The following is a 16,087-nucleotide window of genomic DNA, read 5'->3' on the forward strand; positions in this document are numbered from 1 at the left end:
TGGAAGCCCCATGTAGCAATCAGTGTAGCTACAAAATAGAAACAGCCCATGACCAGGAGTCACTATTCAAAAAAGAATGATGCCAACAGGAGAGCTACATCAAATCTAGCATGAGCAAGAAACAACTCTCTGTAGTGTTAAGCCACTGTGATTTTCGGGTTTTGTCTATTGCATCAACTAGAATTAATTTTCATGGAGAGAGTGCTTTGCAACATATAAAGTGCTGTGGCTTTGTAAGGTTCTAATATTAGAGGGAACCGATGCCTTATAAAGTAAAACCGTTCTTCAGAGCAGAATACCTCTGAAAATAAGAATATATATGTTTTTACATAAACTGATTCACGCAAAGAAGAGAAAAAGCTTTGAAAACAAAGGGGAGCAATTAAGATATAATCTGTTTATAATAAAATACCGAGGAAAGAGCTGCAGAATTGTTAGGTATTCAATTCTAAGAAAACAACTGTTATGACTCCTGTTATTGTTTATACAGTTTGAAAACAGACTTTCCTTGTGATTAGATATTTCATTTATCTTTAAGCAAGTCTCACAGCTTGAATAAGCTTGAATTATTGAAGGAATTTTAAATAAATATGATGGCCCCCTAAATCCAGGTGTCAATCTTAGCATTATTAATGGGGAAACAACCAGATATGTTATCAACTGATGTGATACAATGTAGAATACAGAACATCCCTTGTAATGTAGTCTAGCCAAAAATATTTTACTTGTGTTCATCAGCCTTTAGCTGTAACATCCTATTGACAGGAAATACAGGTGATGAAGAAACAAACTAAAAGCCACCATGAAAACAAACTGAGGTAGGATATTCTGCAGAAAAACTGGCCCTATCTCTAATATAGACAAAAAAGGCTTTGGGGTATACTAGATAACAACCAAATGTAAGGTAGAGGCCTGGATTGAATACCGGTTTGGACAAAACAGGTATAAAGAAAATTTTTGGGTTCAACATCATATGAACATAGTGTGGGTATTATATGACTTAAAATGTGCTGGGATGAAAAGGTGAAGTTCCAGAACAATAGACAGTGATATCTCATTTTAATAAAAATATCGTGTATATATACACAAAGAGAAAGATCTATTATAGAAAGATATGCATGCACACTAATATATTATTACTCATATTTGGGTGGTACATATGTGATGTGTACTTCTTAGTTTTGTTAGTTTCTATTTCTAGTTTCCTATAATGGACATGTACTGCTTCTGTAATAAAATACTTTTTTAAAAAAACACCAAGATTAACATGAGCTGCAACATCTGAACTTTGGAAAAATGCAATGGTGAGTAATTTCAGATAAAAAGTAATTATCTTCATATTTCATTCTCTACAGATCTAATTTGGAAAAGTACAAATGTAATTGTGGCAAGGCACAACTGTAAAAATGTCTTCCATGACCATAAATGTTCCCAGACTAAGGAAAAAAGACTATCCAAGAAGACTGATAAAATGGTCAGCCACAAAATTGGTATTTATCTTCCAGTCTGACTTTTTAAAAGAAGTCAGGACATAGAGAGTAAACTGCTTTTAAAACTAACAAGTGTTACATGCAGAGAGATTCTTCACTGAGAATGTACTTACAGTCTGTCCCTTGGGAGAGCCTTCCTCAGTCAGCTTCTCAAACATCTCTCTCGCTGCCTGGATATTCTGTGGCAAGTAATCACCAAATAAAAGAGCATATGACACTCTCTCCAGGGCTTTGGTATGGTTCATGCTTGCTGCCTTTTGAAGATACCGATATGCTCTTTAAATGTAAACAATTAAAAACCGAATTAGTAATGTTTTGAAACTGCCATTAAGTTTTTTTGATCTACTAAAATGCAACATAAATAATTTCCTTATGTTACAAAACCCCTTTGATCTTTTGAGATGGAGTTTCACTCTTGTTGTCCCAGCTGGAGTGCAATGGCATAATCTTGGTTCACTGCAACCTCCACCTCCCAGGTTCAAGCAATTCTCTTCCCTCAGCCTCCCGAGTAGCTGAGATTACAGGCGTGCGCCACTGCGCCTGGCTAATTTTGTATTTTTAGTAGAGACAGGGTTTCACCATGTTGGTCAGGCTGGTCTCGAACTCCTGGCCACCTCGGCCTCCGGAAGTGCTGGGATTACAGGCGTGAGCCACTGCGCCTAGCCACGCCCTTTGATAATCTTATTTCTATTCAGTCATATTACTTACTTATGTAAAAAACATCCCATTTTTTTAATTTTAATTTTTTTTTGAGATGGTCTTCCTCTGTTGCCCAGGCTGGAGTGCAGTGGTGTGTCACAGCTCACCGCCGCCTCTCTACCTTCCAAGTTCAAGTGATCCTCCTACCTCTGCCTCCCAAGTAGCAGGGACCACAGTGAGCAACATCATGCCTGGCTAATTTTTAAATTTATTTTTAGACAGGGTTGCACTATGCTGCCCAGATTGGCTAGCTCTTTTGTTTTTCATATAAGGTACCAGTTCTCCCTGTTATCCTAATATCTTGAAATAGTCTAATTATACTAACAGTAATTCTAAAAACTTCTATTAAAAAAAGTTAACCAGATTTGTAAAAAGAGAATATGATGGTGTCAGTATATGATCTAATAATAACTATTGCAATTTTCTTTTCAAATCTTTGCAGACTATAAAAATGTCAGCTGAAATTAAAAGGACATAAGATGTTACGAGATAATCACTTGTTCTGTTTTTTCCAAGCACAAATTCCTAAATTCCAGTCAAAAATTACAAAGCAAAAACAAAAAAAGTACTTGACAACAATTCTTTTTGTTTTATGTCATTCTGAATTCTAAATAGTATATGCATGCTTGGTTCTTAGAAACTACAACTTGAGTCAATCATTGCCATCTTACTCACTGTTTGTTACCGTAACCAGTATAACAATTTTACCTTAACAAACTAAAGTGTGGTAAAAGCAATGCTATTAATGCCTATAAGTCATACTACGTTTTCTTGTAATGGAACTTAAAAAAATCTTCTGTGTCTCTGGCAGTGCATTTTTTAAAGAATGTAGTTGCTATTTGTCTCAGTAATGGCCTGTCATGGGGGAAAAGTGGACTTAGCAGTGCTACCTACTCTCTTTTTTGGCTTTTCTTATTGCTTCCATTAAGGATTTTCATTCCAGTTTGATACATCATTTCTGCTTCCTGCATCTGCCGTCTCTTAGCAGCCTCTTCTTCAGCTAAAAACAAAATGTCAGATGCATTTAAATGGATTTTCATTCTACATCAATTATCAACCATCAGTATTCTTTCTTTTGGGCAGTCATACAAACAAAATGAATGATCTTTCACTATTCCCAAATACGATTCTAAAAACACTTAAGTGTGGCCTTTACATGACACAAGATAAAACTTAAAAAATATATATATATACACATATATATATGTATATATATACACACATATATAAAATTCATTGAAATCACTTTCTTATAGAAATACCAATACCAAGCCACTCTTAGAGGGTACTTTTCTGTTAGTAATGCTACCTTTTTAAATATAATTCAACTAAAATTTCAGATTATATGTGATATGGTTTGGATCAGTGTCTCCACCAAATCTCACATTGAATTGTAATCCCTGGTGATTACAATCTCTCTCACCTGTAAGGCCTGGTGAGAGGCAACTAGATCATAGGGATGGTTTCTCATGAATGGTTTAGCACCATCCCCTTGGTGCTGTTCTTGTGATAGTAAGTTCTCACGAGATCTGGTCATTTGAAAGTATGTGGCACCTTGCTCCTCACCATCTCTCTTGTTCCTGCTCCCACCATATGAGACGGCTGCATCTCACATGGTAAGTTTCCCGAGGCCTCCCCAGAAGCCAAGCAGATGCCAGCATCATGCTTCCTGTACAGCTTGCAGAACTGTGAGCCAATTAAGCCTCCTTTATTAATAAATTTCCCAGTCTCAGGTATTTCCTTACAGCAGTGTGAGAATGGACTAATACAATGTGCCAAGGTCAGCTAAAATAAGGTCAAGACATAAGAACACAGTAGTCAGAAAAACACTGTTGGTGTCAAAGGACATTTTAGTTCTATTGGAAATACTGTATATCTTTACAAGGTGAAAATATTTGATTAACTATATAATACAAATTAGTAAAAAATTGATTTTTATTAAATATAGAAACTGATTTAATGTTCAAGTTCACCAATTTTTCAAACTGATATAACACCGAAAATCACAGAACTGTTATAGATTTTTCAAAAGTTATTTTGCTACTGTAAGAACTCATCAAAAGAAACATATATCATTAGAACCAGTGTTTATAAAAACAGAAGCAAATTCTTCTTATAATATAAAAAAATTCTGGTGCTTTAACTGGAGTACCCAGTCACGCTGGCCTACATCTAAAGATGGACTATATTTGATGTGCTCTTTTAGGACTGCCCAAATATTCTATAACAGCCATTATTTTTTAAAAAATTGGTATTTAAGGGGTTATGTTCAAGATTTTCTGTTTTTTCATAGTTAGAAAGTTTTTCCTGAAAATAGCTTTCCTTAGAAGTCAGCATCTTTATAATGACATTTATACTAAAGATGGTTAAATATACTGTATTTGTCAAATGTTACCTTGGCATAGCATATTTCACCTTCAGTATTTTTAAAAAGTTATTTATTTTTCTTGTAATCACTATTAACCTTCTCCATAATGCCCCAGTTTCCTTTACTGCCCCCAAAAAGTTTTATGTTAAATAATTTACCAGCCTGCCTGAAGGGTTTAACAAAACAACCTGTGTATACCAATGGAAAACCATCTCTAAATAAAATGTGAGTGTGACTTGAGTGACAGCCTGAAAATAAATACACCATGTGTTTCCCACTCTTAAAGTCCACTCTTTAAGGCTGTAACGACATCAGCAACGCTGGCCATTTCTGATCAATGTGGAAAAGGATGGCTAGAAAAAGGCCTTAAAAACATTGCCCTAGACACAAAGCAATGCAGATCTGCCTTCTACTGAGCAATACTTACTTTCACAAAAGCCCCACTTTTCATCTGCTTTGTAGTCATAGGTTGTAGCACACCACAGTCTGCCATCTTCCCTCCCATCTGATGTACATTCATCATACTCCTTATCTAGGAAAAGAAAAGGGAAGTGGCAGGGCTCCCCATGTGCTGTGCCTTCAATGGCGGTCAAAGCTGGAATGACAAGAAATAAAAATCTAAACATGAACAACACCTCTGGTATTCATGGATTCAATGCCATCAATTTTGGCTATCAGAATTTGAAACAAAGATTCATGACTCCTGATTTGTAACTGGGAACATAAAAGGGCTAGCAATGATTTTGATTACAGAGGACTTGGTTTAGTCAATTTAGTGAGCATGGCTAGCTGACTACTTAGCATCTGTGTCTAGGTTAGACTTTCTGAAGTTCCTGACATATAACCTTAGAATATTAAAGGTCTACTGTAAAACTCCTGCCCAAAAAGTAAGCAAAAAACAAGGAAAAATGCAAGTGAATCAGTTCTACTGCTCAGCACAGCTCTCCTTGTTTCTGAATGCCGTTAAGTCAATTTCTTCAGTAATACAGAGTTACATAGGGCAAATGCTCCCCCCAAGGCAAAGTTAACCACTCACACGCTCCTCTGCAATCCTGTGGCATTTTATTAGAGTACTTATCACATGTATGGAAGTTACTTCTTTACCATACTCTAGTTCCCATTGGACTTTGAGCTTGTTAAGGGTAGAGACTGCATCTGTAATTTCTTCTATAAATTATTTATGAGTATCTCTTAGGTGTTGAAAATTATGGTAAGTGCTAGAAATGAGGTGGATTAGAGATCTTTGCTACACACAACTTCTGCCTATCCAGGAAGAGAGATATTAAGCAAATGTGTGATGGATGCTATGGAAAGGAAAGCCTCCCCTCTCAGGAACTGAGGTTTCAATTGAACCTGAAGGGCGTGCAGGAGTAGCAGCGAATGAAAGGCTCAGGGGTGGGGTGGGTAGGAGTACTCAAACAGATAGGTGCTAAGGTGACAAGAATCAAATGAGTGGCAAAGTGGACAACAGAAGAGGCTAAAGCAGCATGAGGAAGCCAGACTGGGGAAGACCTTACATGTCTTAATAAGGAGTTTGAACTTTTATCCTGAGAACAATGGAAACTCACTGAAAAGTTTTGCGTAGGAGTGACATGCTCACATTTATTAAAAGAGTGGAAAGTATGTAAAAAGTAAGGCTGGATGCAAGGTGACTAGTTTAAAGGTTGTAACAGTAGTCTGAAAAGCAATGGTAGCCCGGAGAGGGGAATAGAATGGAAAATGTGGATGTACTCAAGTGATGCTAAGGAGGTAGATATGGTACCACTTTCTAGATGTGTGGATAAGAGGAAAGTTGAGTCAAGGAAGACACCCAGGTGCTTTAGGGGTACATAGATGGCTGCCCTTACTAAGACATAAAATTCTAAAGGAGGAGTAGGTTACTGGGTAGGTACTGCTACATTCAAGGTGGCTACTAAAAAAACAAAGAAAAAACCCACAAAAAAAAAAAAAAACCAGCAAAAACAAAAAATCACAAGTGAAAATGTCTTAAACATGTTTCAGTCGTAGCTAAAAAAAAAAATTCTCCAGTACACAGATAACACTTGAATTCAAGGGTATGTATGCATAAGAATGCTGCATGAGAGGTATATGAGAAGACCAGAGGTCCAGGACTAAGCCTAAAACCATACATAGTAGGTATGAGCCCATGTCAACTTCCACTGGTTGCTTTTACATGGAGAATTTAATTGGGTAGCAGAGCTCGGTCATGAAGGGTATAGGTTCTGGGGTTAGAACATTTGATGCAAACCCTACCACTTATTAGCTGTGCACTTTGAGCAAATTATTTAATCTCTTAAGATTACTTAGAGATAACTTCCTTATCTCCAAATAGGAATAACAGTCCTTATTGCATCGGGTTGTTTGCAAAGACTGACAAGTGAGATAATACACGTAAAGGACTCATTATGGTGCCTATCACTTTAGGTAATATGAGTCCAAGACATGACAGCTGCTATTATTATTATGGGCACCCCTGCTCTGAAGGCTAGAAAGTATCCCTTCTTTCTTTGCAGTGTAAAAAAAGACATAGCCTATGATACTAATTTAAAAAATATTTTCAATAAGCTATGAAAGACAAAATGAATTTCAAATGGTTTACACCAAGTGAATGTTACTCATCATCCTGGTAATAAGAGGCAAATAACTTTTTCACCTTTGCTTTGTCTATGTTTTAAAGAAAGGATCTCTAATGCAATGTATAGGCAAGGAATCCTTTAGCAACAACTTCAGAGGAGTCATTCTGACTACAGAATTTGGAAAGGACATCCCTATACACTGCTACTAGATCCAAATCTGCCTCTGCTTTAGAAAGACAGTGTCTGAGAGCCAGGCATGGTGGCTCACGCCTGTAATTCCCAGCACTTTGGGAGGCTGAGGTGGGCGGATCACTTGAACCCAGGAGTTCGAGACCAGTCTGGGCAACATGGTGAAACTCTGTCTCTACTAAAAACTCAAAAAATTAGCTGGGTGTGGCAGTGGACGCCTGTAGTCTCAGCTACTGGGGAGGCTAAGGCAGGAGGATCACGTGAACCTGGGAGGTGGAGGTTGCAGTGAACCGAGAAAGCGTCTGTAGAACTGCAGTTTATAAACCTGAATTTCAAATTAAATAGCAATTGATGGTTTAAAAGAATTAATACTTCTATGATAATAGAAATCTTTGTCTTAAAAACAAATAGCTTATCATAGGAATTTTAGTTTGCCAAAACTTATATTTTCTAAATGTTTCAAATATATGAAATAATTCCCTTTCATGTGATGAACTATACGACAGAAAAGAAACTGGAGAGAGTAAAAAATTTTTTGACATCAAAAGGTTTTCATCTACTGCTGATTCGGCACTGACATAAGGAGGAAGAATCCCCAGGAGGCACTTGCTTCATCAATTTAGTCAAAACTGCAACCTGTCAAAATAATTCATTAGTGAGTTACTACAAAGAAAATTTGTTTCTCTCAGCTACATTCTCCAAGGAAAATCACAATATGGAAAGTGTTACTACCTTTTAAACTTGTTTTAAAATCTTCTGAAGGTTATTGATTGGGACTCCCTAGTCTCAAATTGATTATCTCAAACAGAAACTCCTCACAATAGTTTTAATTTCAGTTAATTGTCTTTCTATGGAGAAATCCTGCAATAATTTCAAAGTCATCCTTTTAAAAACCTCCAAAAGAAGAGTATCAATTTTAAAAACAAGGTAATCACCGCTCCGGTATAATGAAGCTGACAGGTTATGCAATTTAAATTAGCAATAACCAGTAATCAAATCTGACACCATGAAAGGGAAAAATAGGTTCTCAGTTCTGCAGCTTCATGTAAAAATTCACATTTTCTAGATAATGAATCATATTTTGCCTCTGCAATTAATGACACAGTATCCCAATCTATTTAGACCTCAAGAGGAAGATATTTATATTACAGAACTTATTGTAATAATGAACAGAATGCTTTACACTTCAACTAGTAGAAATCTGCTCTTGCAAAGTCAATTAAAATCAGTCAAGAAAGTAAGAAAAAGTAAAAAGCAAAACAAAACTGAAAATATGCAGTGTTGGCCAGAGGATGGGTAAATGGGCACTTTCATACTCTTAGCAAGTGTATGGATTAATACAATCTCCTCAAGAGGGGCATTTGGTAATATTTATTAGAATGGAAAGGTCCATATCTTCAGATCCAGCTTTTCTACTTCCAGGATGTTTACTTAAAAAAATGCTCCCATAGTGCAGCACACCAACATGGCACATGTATACATATGTAACAAACCTGCACGTTGTGCACATGTACCCTAAAACTTAAAGTATAATAATAATAAAATTTAAAAAAAATGCTCCCATAAACAAAGAGATTATGTACAAGAGAATACTTGTTCAGTATCCTAATTTTAAAAACATAAAACCAAATGAACTCAAAGATCTACTGATAGGAAACTGGGTAAATACCCTATGGGGCAGCCATTAAACGAAAACCAGGGCATCGTCAACATGGAAGGAATTAAAGGTCCCTAGAGAGTAGTGGAGCCAGGGAAGAGGATCAAAGGCTGAGTCCTGAGGCAAGCTCATGTTTCAAGATCAGACAAATTCTAAGGAACCAGCAGCCAACTGAAGAAAGTATCTTCAGGGAAAAGAATACTAGTGAGGGGTTAAGATGAGGATCAGGAACTGACCAGGTATTCAGCAATTAGAATGTGACTAGTGGAGAAGAATAGATTTAGTAGTCTGGAGGAGGCTCAAGCCTTGCTGGAGCTGGATTAGAGAACAGGAAGAGAGAAAGGGAAATCAGTGATTATAGAGAACCCTTTCAAAGAATTATGCTATAAAGGGGAGTAGAGGAGTGGGATGGTTGCTGGAGGGGGACTAAGAGACACAAGGTTTTTGTTTTTAACAGATAAGATATTACAGTATGCTTGAACATTGAAGGAAAGAATCCAAGAGATAAAAAAGGTAAACATAGCTAGAATGCTGATCTCTCTCTCTCTCTCTCTCTCTCTCTCTCTGTCTCTCTCTCTCTCTATATATATATAGAATTAAAGGCTAGGGGAATATAAGCACATCTTTTTCTCACTTTAAACTGTACAATCAAAACAAAAAACTAAAAAGTTAATTGCTTGATCTATACAGATAAACACAAATAATTTAGCTTCACAAATTTCTCATTTTAAGAACTTTTACAGTTTACATAGGTGATCTTTAAATAAGAAAATTCTCTATTTAATCATGCTGTCTCTCTGAAACAATCTGGTACTTCCAAACATAGAGTACTAAGTAGCATATGAATCAAATGTACCTGTAGTCAAAGATAGCTGAGAAACAATTATTTAATGTTAAAAAGCTACCAACCTCAAGACAACTGTCATAATGTTCATCAATTTTAGTAAACACCAAGATAAAAGCTCAACCGAGCAAACAATTGTCACCAAAAAAAATCTCCCAAGGACTAAGAACAAAGCACCAGTACATACGGTTTAAAGGAAACAAAGTACTTGACTTAAAGTAAGTGATATAGGCCAAATGATACAGGCAATATTTTACTGTTGTCTGGGAATATGCTATAGTAATATTTTGGGGAAAATACCAATGGTATGTAAATTTGCTACGGACTGCTTTCACCAAAAGTTGAAAACTGCTAAATAAGGTCTAGAAACTATCTTTGTAAATAAACACACACTATACGAAGAAAGCCACCGCTTTACAGATTAAAATGTATTTTTCAGAAGATATATTCATATGTAGAATGAACAAAACATTAAGATCAGGGTTCATACAAAGCTCAGCTCTTTCTGTAAGAAGCAACTAATCACTTTAAAATACAAAGAGAGAGCAGCACAATCACTGGCCCATGTGACCAGAATAAAGTGGCAAACTTCATATTAATCAGGTGACAGGCACTGTCAAAAACCATCCAGAGTAAAACTTGCTCAGGAAAGCTGCTATTTAAGAACAGTGGGTTTCTCTAAACAATGGCTTTAAAGACAGGTGAGTTTTCAAAGCTGTGGTGTGGCTGGGATCTACAAGGATGGTCTCCTAAAGGAGTTTCCTTGCACAAATAATTTGCTTGTAAAACCAAATCAAACCAAAGAAACAACAATAACAAAAAAAAGCCTTTTCATGAAAGTCAGGACCTGTTGCAGGCAACTGCCTATTCTTCTATCTTCTGTTTAATATGATTGCTAGGTTAAAGGTCGTTCCTTCCCTGCCATCCCCACTTAAGCAACAATGAAGTAGAAATGCCATTCTATTGCTCAACAACTTGCTTCAGAATCCAATTTTAAGCAAGATGTAGTCAGTTTAAACTCAGTTCCTTTTATGCCATTTGAAATAGACCAAGATGCTGATTACTCTATTTTTCTTTTTTAAGGCTATAAGGATGTGTTTAGTGCAGAGACAAACACTAAGAAAGTACACAAAATTAAAGAAAAATCACAGTTATCTTTACCTATCACTTCAAGTTACTTCTGTCTAGAGGTAATGACAGTGAAAAAAGAAGTTCTGGACCTTTTTCATTTGCAAACTTATTTTTACAAATGGCTTCTTTTCACATAAAGGATTTGTGATGGTTAATTTTGTGTGTCAACTTGGCTGGGCCATAGTGCCCAGATATTGAGTATATCATTGTTCTGGAAGTTTCTATGAAGGTGATTTTTGGATGAAATTATTTAAATTGGTGGACTTTGAGTAAAGCAGATTATCCTCCATGATGTGGGCAGGCCTCACCCAATCAGTTGAAGGACTGAGCAGAATGACGACTGAACCCTATAAGGAAGAAATTCCCCAAGCAAATGGCCTTTGGTTCTGTTTCTCTGGAGAACTGTGACTAATACAGGATCATACTAACTGAACTACTTTTCAATAGGACATTTTTTTGCTTAACATATCATTGACATTCTTGTAGGTGGCAGACAGGGCAGACTGCCTCATTACTGATTCTGAACCACTTCCCCAGGTGATAGTTTCAGAATTCTCCTAGTGTCTTCTGAAAATGCTTCTGCTCTTCTGATGCAGGCAACACTTCTTCTTGAGGACCCAGGCCCTGAAGGTGCAGCCACTATCAGATTTGACCACATGGAACAAACATGAGGATGAAGCCAGTCTACTGAGGAGCTGAACAGGAAGAAAGAGAGAGCTGGAGTCTCTGATGGCACAAGTCCTGAACGGCCTATCTGTGAGTTCTAGTTACATGAGCCAAATAAACCTCTGGTTCTGCCATTGTCTGATGGATTTTTTTATTTACAACAAAACACGTTCCTTTTAAAATGGCTATGAGTATTCTATAATAGGGAATACCACAATGTAATCATTCTCCTTATGATGGCCATTTAATTATTCATTCATGATCAACAAATGTTTATTGAGATGATATGCAGAAAACAGCACAGCAAGCCTGACTAGTTACCTTTTGAAAGACCGCTTACGTGGCCCTCAGCTGCTATCTATGAACTTAGATTTTGGAAGGGTTCCCACTGAGAGGTGAAGCCAGCTGGGCTTCTGGGTCAGGTGGGGACTTGGAGAACTTTTCTGTCTAGCTAAAGGATTGTAAATACACCAATCAGCACTCTGTGTCTAGCTGAAGGTTTGTACATGCACCAATCAGTGCTCTGTGTCTAGCTAAAGGTTTGTAAACGCACCAATCAGCACTCTGTAAAACGGACCAATCAGCTCTCTGTAAAATGGACCAATCAGCGCTCTGTAAAATGGACCAATCAGCAGGACGTGGGCAGGGCCAAATAAGGGAATAAAAGCTGGCCACCAGAGCCAGCAGCGGCAACCCCCTCGGGTCCGCTTCCACACTGTGGAAGCTTTGTTCTTTCGCTCTTCACAATAAATCTTGTTGCTGCTCACTCTTTGGGTCCACACTACCTTTGTGAGCTCTAACACTCACTGCGAAGGTCTGTGGCTTCACTCCTGAAGTCAGTGAAACCACGAACCCACAGGAGGAACAAACAACTCCAGACGCGCCACCTTTAAGAACTGTAACACTCACCGCGAGGGTCCATGGCTTCATTCTTGAAGTCAGTGAGACCAAGAACCCACTAGAAGGAATAAATTCTGGAAACATTTTGGCGCCCATGAACGGACAATCACCAAGCAGTGAGTACCATCAGACTCCTTTCGTTTGCTATTCTGCCCTATTTTTCCTTGGAATTCGGGGGCTAAATACCAGCACCTGTTGGCCAGTTAAAAGTGATTAGTGTGGCCGCTGGACTAAAGACACGGATGTCAGGCTTTCTGGGAAAGAGCTCTCTAACCACCTCCAACTCTTCGGAGTTGGGAGCATTGGTTTGCCTGGAACCAGCTACCGCTTTCCCTGTACTTCTGGGCTGAGTCGAGGGTCGACAGAGAGGAAAGCCATTCAGCTCCGGGGTCCCGACAACAAGTTGGTTGACCCTGCGGCCATGAGCAGAACTCTCAAAGTCACGTCGCCCAAGCAAGACTCGCCCATCTATCCTATCTATCCTGACCTTTGCCTCCTGGGTCCTAATGCTTGTCAGACAAACTTCCTCTCACCTCTCTTCTCTGAGGCTAGTCCCGCTTCTAAAACCACTCCCTGTCTCTGGTGCTTTTCTAGTTTCTCCTATGAGAATGATTTCTAGTATATACTACAGGACTCTATTCCCTTCTTTAGGCATCTGGGCTCACTAATCAGAAAGACACAATTTTTGCCCAAAGCCCCATCGGGGTGGGGGACTATCTTATCTGGAATTTTAGGATCCCTCCTCAGGCTAGCAGGCCTAACAAAAGCTATTCCTGAAGCTAGGATATGGGGAGCCTCAGAAATGATATCCTTCCTATTCAAGTGAGGACAAAAGGCATCACTCTTCCAACTCTGGAGATCCCTCCCCTCGCTTAGGGTATGGCCCTCTACTTCATTTTCGGGGCATAACATCTTTATAGGACATGGGTAAAGTCCTACTACTAACAGGAGAATGCTTAGGACTCTAACAGGTTTTCAAGAATGCGCTGTTAAGGGTCACTAAATCGATTTTTCTCGGTCCTCTTTGTGGCCTAGGAGTACAGGCAAGGGTGCAGGTTTTTGAGAACGCATTGGTAAGGGCCACTAAATCCGACCTTCCTTGGTCCTCTTTGTGGTCTAGGAGGAAAACCAGTGTTTCTGCTGCTTTGGCAGTGAGCGCAACTATTCTGATCAGGAGGATCCAGGGACCCTTGTGGGTTCTTGGGCAGGGAGAGAAACAAACAAACCAAAACCGCGGGTGGTTTTGTCTTTCAGATGGGAAACAGGCATCAATAGGCTCACCCTTGAAATGCATCCTAAGCCATTGGGACCAATTTGACCCACAAACCCTGAAAAAGAGGCAGCTCATTTTTTTCTGCACTATGGCCTGGCCCCAATATTCCCTCTGATGGGGAAAAATGGTCACCTGAGGGAAGTATCAATTACAATACTATCCTGAAGCTTGACCTTTTCTGGAAGAGGGAAGGCAAATGGAGTGAAATACCTTATATCCAAACTTTCTTTTCATTGAAGGAGAATCCACAACTATGCAAAGCTTACAATTTACATGCCACAGGAGGACCTCTCAGCTTACCTCCATATCCTAGCCTCCCTATAGCTCCACTTCCTATTAATGATAAGCCTCCTCTAATCTCCCCTGACCAGAAGGAAACAAGCAAAGAAATCTCCAAAGGACCACAACCGCCCATCCCCCCCCCCAGGCTATTGGTTATGTCCCCTTCAAGCTGTAGGGGGAGGGGAATTTGGCCCAACCTGGGTACATGTCCCCTCTTCCCTCTCTGATTTAAAGCAGATCAAGGCAGACCTGTGGAAGCTTTCAGATGATCCTGATAGGTATACAGATGTCCTACAGGGTCTAGGGCAAACCTTCGATCTCACTTGGAGAGATGTTATGTTATTGTTAGATCAAACCCTGGCCTTTAATGAAAAGAATGCAGCTTTAGCTGCAGCCCTAGAGTTTGGAGATACCTGGTATCTTAGTCAAGTAAATGATAGACTGACAGCCGAAGAAAGGGACAAATTCCCTACCCATCAGCAAGCTGCCCCAGTATGGATCCCCACTGGGATCTAGACTCAGATCATGGGGACTGGAGTCATAAACATCTGCTGACCTGTGTTCTAGAAGGACTAAGGAGAATTAGGAAAAAGCCCATGAATTATTCAATGATGCCCACCATAACTCAGGGAAAGGAAGAAAATCCTTCCGCCTTCCTCAAGAGGCCTTAAGAGAACATACTCCCCTGTCACCCAACTCACTCGAGGGTCAACTGATTCTAAAGGGTAAGTTTATTACCCAATCAGCCACAGATATCAGAAGAAAGCTCCAAAAGCAAGCCCTGGGCCCTGAACAAAATCTGGAGGCATTATTAAGCCTGGCAACCTTGGTGTTCTATAATAGGGACCAAGAGGAACAGGCCGAAAAGGAAAAGTGAGATCAGAGAAAGGCCACAGCCTTGGTCATGGCCCTCAGACAAACCTTGGTGGTTCAAAGAGGACAGAAAATGGAGCAGGCCAATCACCTGGTGGGGCTTGTTATCAGTGTGGTTTGCAAGGACACTTTAAAAGACTGTCCAGTGAGAAACAAGCTCCCCCCTCGCCCATGTCCACTATGCCGAGGCAATTACTGGAAGGTGCACTGCCCCAGAGGACAAAGGTTCTCTGGGCCAGAAGCCCCCAACCAGATGATCCAACAACAGGAGTGAGGGTGCCCAGGGCAAGCGCCAGCTCATGTCATCACCCTCACTGAGCCCCGGGTACGCTTAACCATTGAGGGCCAGGAAATTGACTTCCTCCTGGACACTGCGGCCTTCTCAGTGTTAATCTCCTGTCCCAGACAACTGTCCTCAAGGACCGTTATCAACCGAGGAATCCTGGGACAGCCTGTAACCAGGTATTTCTCCCACCTCCTCAGTTGTAACTGGGAGACTTCACTCTTTTCACATGCCTTTGTTATGCCTGGAAGTCCCAGTAACCTTATTAGGGAGGGATATATTAGCCAAAGCTGGAGCTATTATCTACATGAATATGGGGAACAAGTTACCCATTTGTTGTCCCCTGCTTGAGGAGGAAATCAACCCTGAAGTCTGGGCATTAGAAGGAACAAATTCGAGACACACCACCATTCTAACTTATAAAAGTGTACGGAGCCCAAACCATACAAACATGTGGTTTACACTCAATACTACCCATTTTTCTTCTGGGATTCTACAATTTTGGTACATGCTAGCAGAGGGCGATTACAAACTAGTTTTCAATAAAAACTCCAGGCACTGGGTCTCTAATGAGCCTCCTTGGTAGACAACATTTCACATGTGTTGTTACAATTTGCCACTGGGGTAATTAAGTGCATCTTGCATAAGTTCTGTAGGAGAGGACCCTTGGAACCTTCTACCTTGTTTCCTCCAAACTTCCCCCCCATGTACCTTGCACCTGTGCTGATTTTGCTTTGCCCCCTTTTGCTGTAATAAATCATAGCTGTGAAGGCAACTGTATGTCAAATCCCCCTACCAAATCATTAAACCTGGGGATGGTCTAGGGGATCCCTGACACAGATGCATCAGAAGTGGG

The 16,087-nt window shown here is 39.5% G+C and overlaps 1 protein-coding gene across 1 annotated transcript in view; it reads right to left on the bottom strand.

Moving 5' to 3' along the window:
- The window catches only part of SEL1L (SEL1L adaptor subunit of SYVN1 ubiquitin ligase), a 59,576-nt gene that overhangs the window by 27,602 nt on the left and 15,887 nt on the right, over positions 1-16,087 (bottom strand). The window contains exons 4-6 of the mRNA XM_054448536.2: positions 4,985-5,152; positions 3,084-3,189; positions 1,604-1,766 (exon numbers count right to left, since the gene is read on the bottom strand). Of these exons, the coding sequence (XP_054304511.1) occupies positions 1,604-1,766; positions 3,084-3,189; positions 4,985-5,152 (437 nt within the window). The remainder of the gene's footprint in view (positions 1-1,603; positions 1,767-3,083; positions 3,190-4,984; positions 5,153-16,087) is intronic.

Source organism: Pongo pygmaeus, chromosome 15, assembly GCF_028885625.2.
Source record: "Pongo pygmaeus isolate AG05252 chromosome 15, NHGRI_mPonPyg2-v2.0_pri, whole genome shotgun sequence".
Taxonomy (NCBI): Eukaryota; Metazoa; Chordata; class Mammalia; order Primates; family Hominidae; genus Pongo; species Pongo pygmaeus.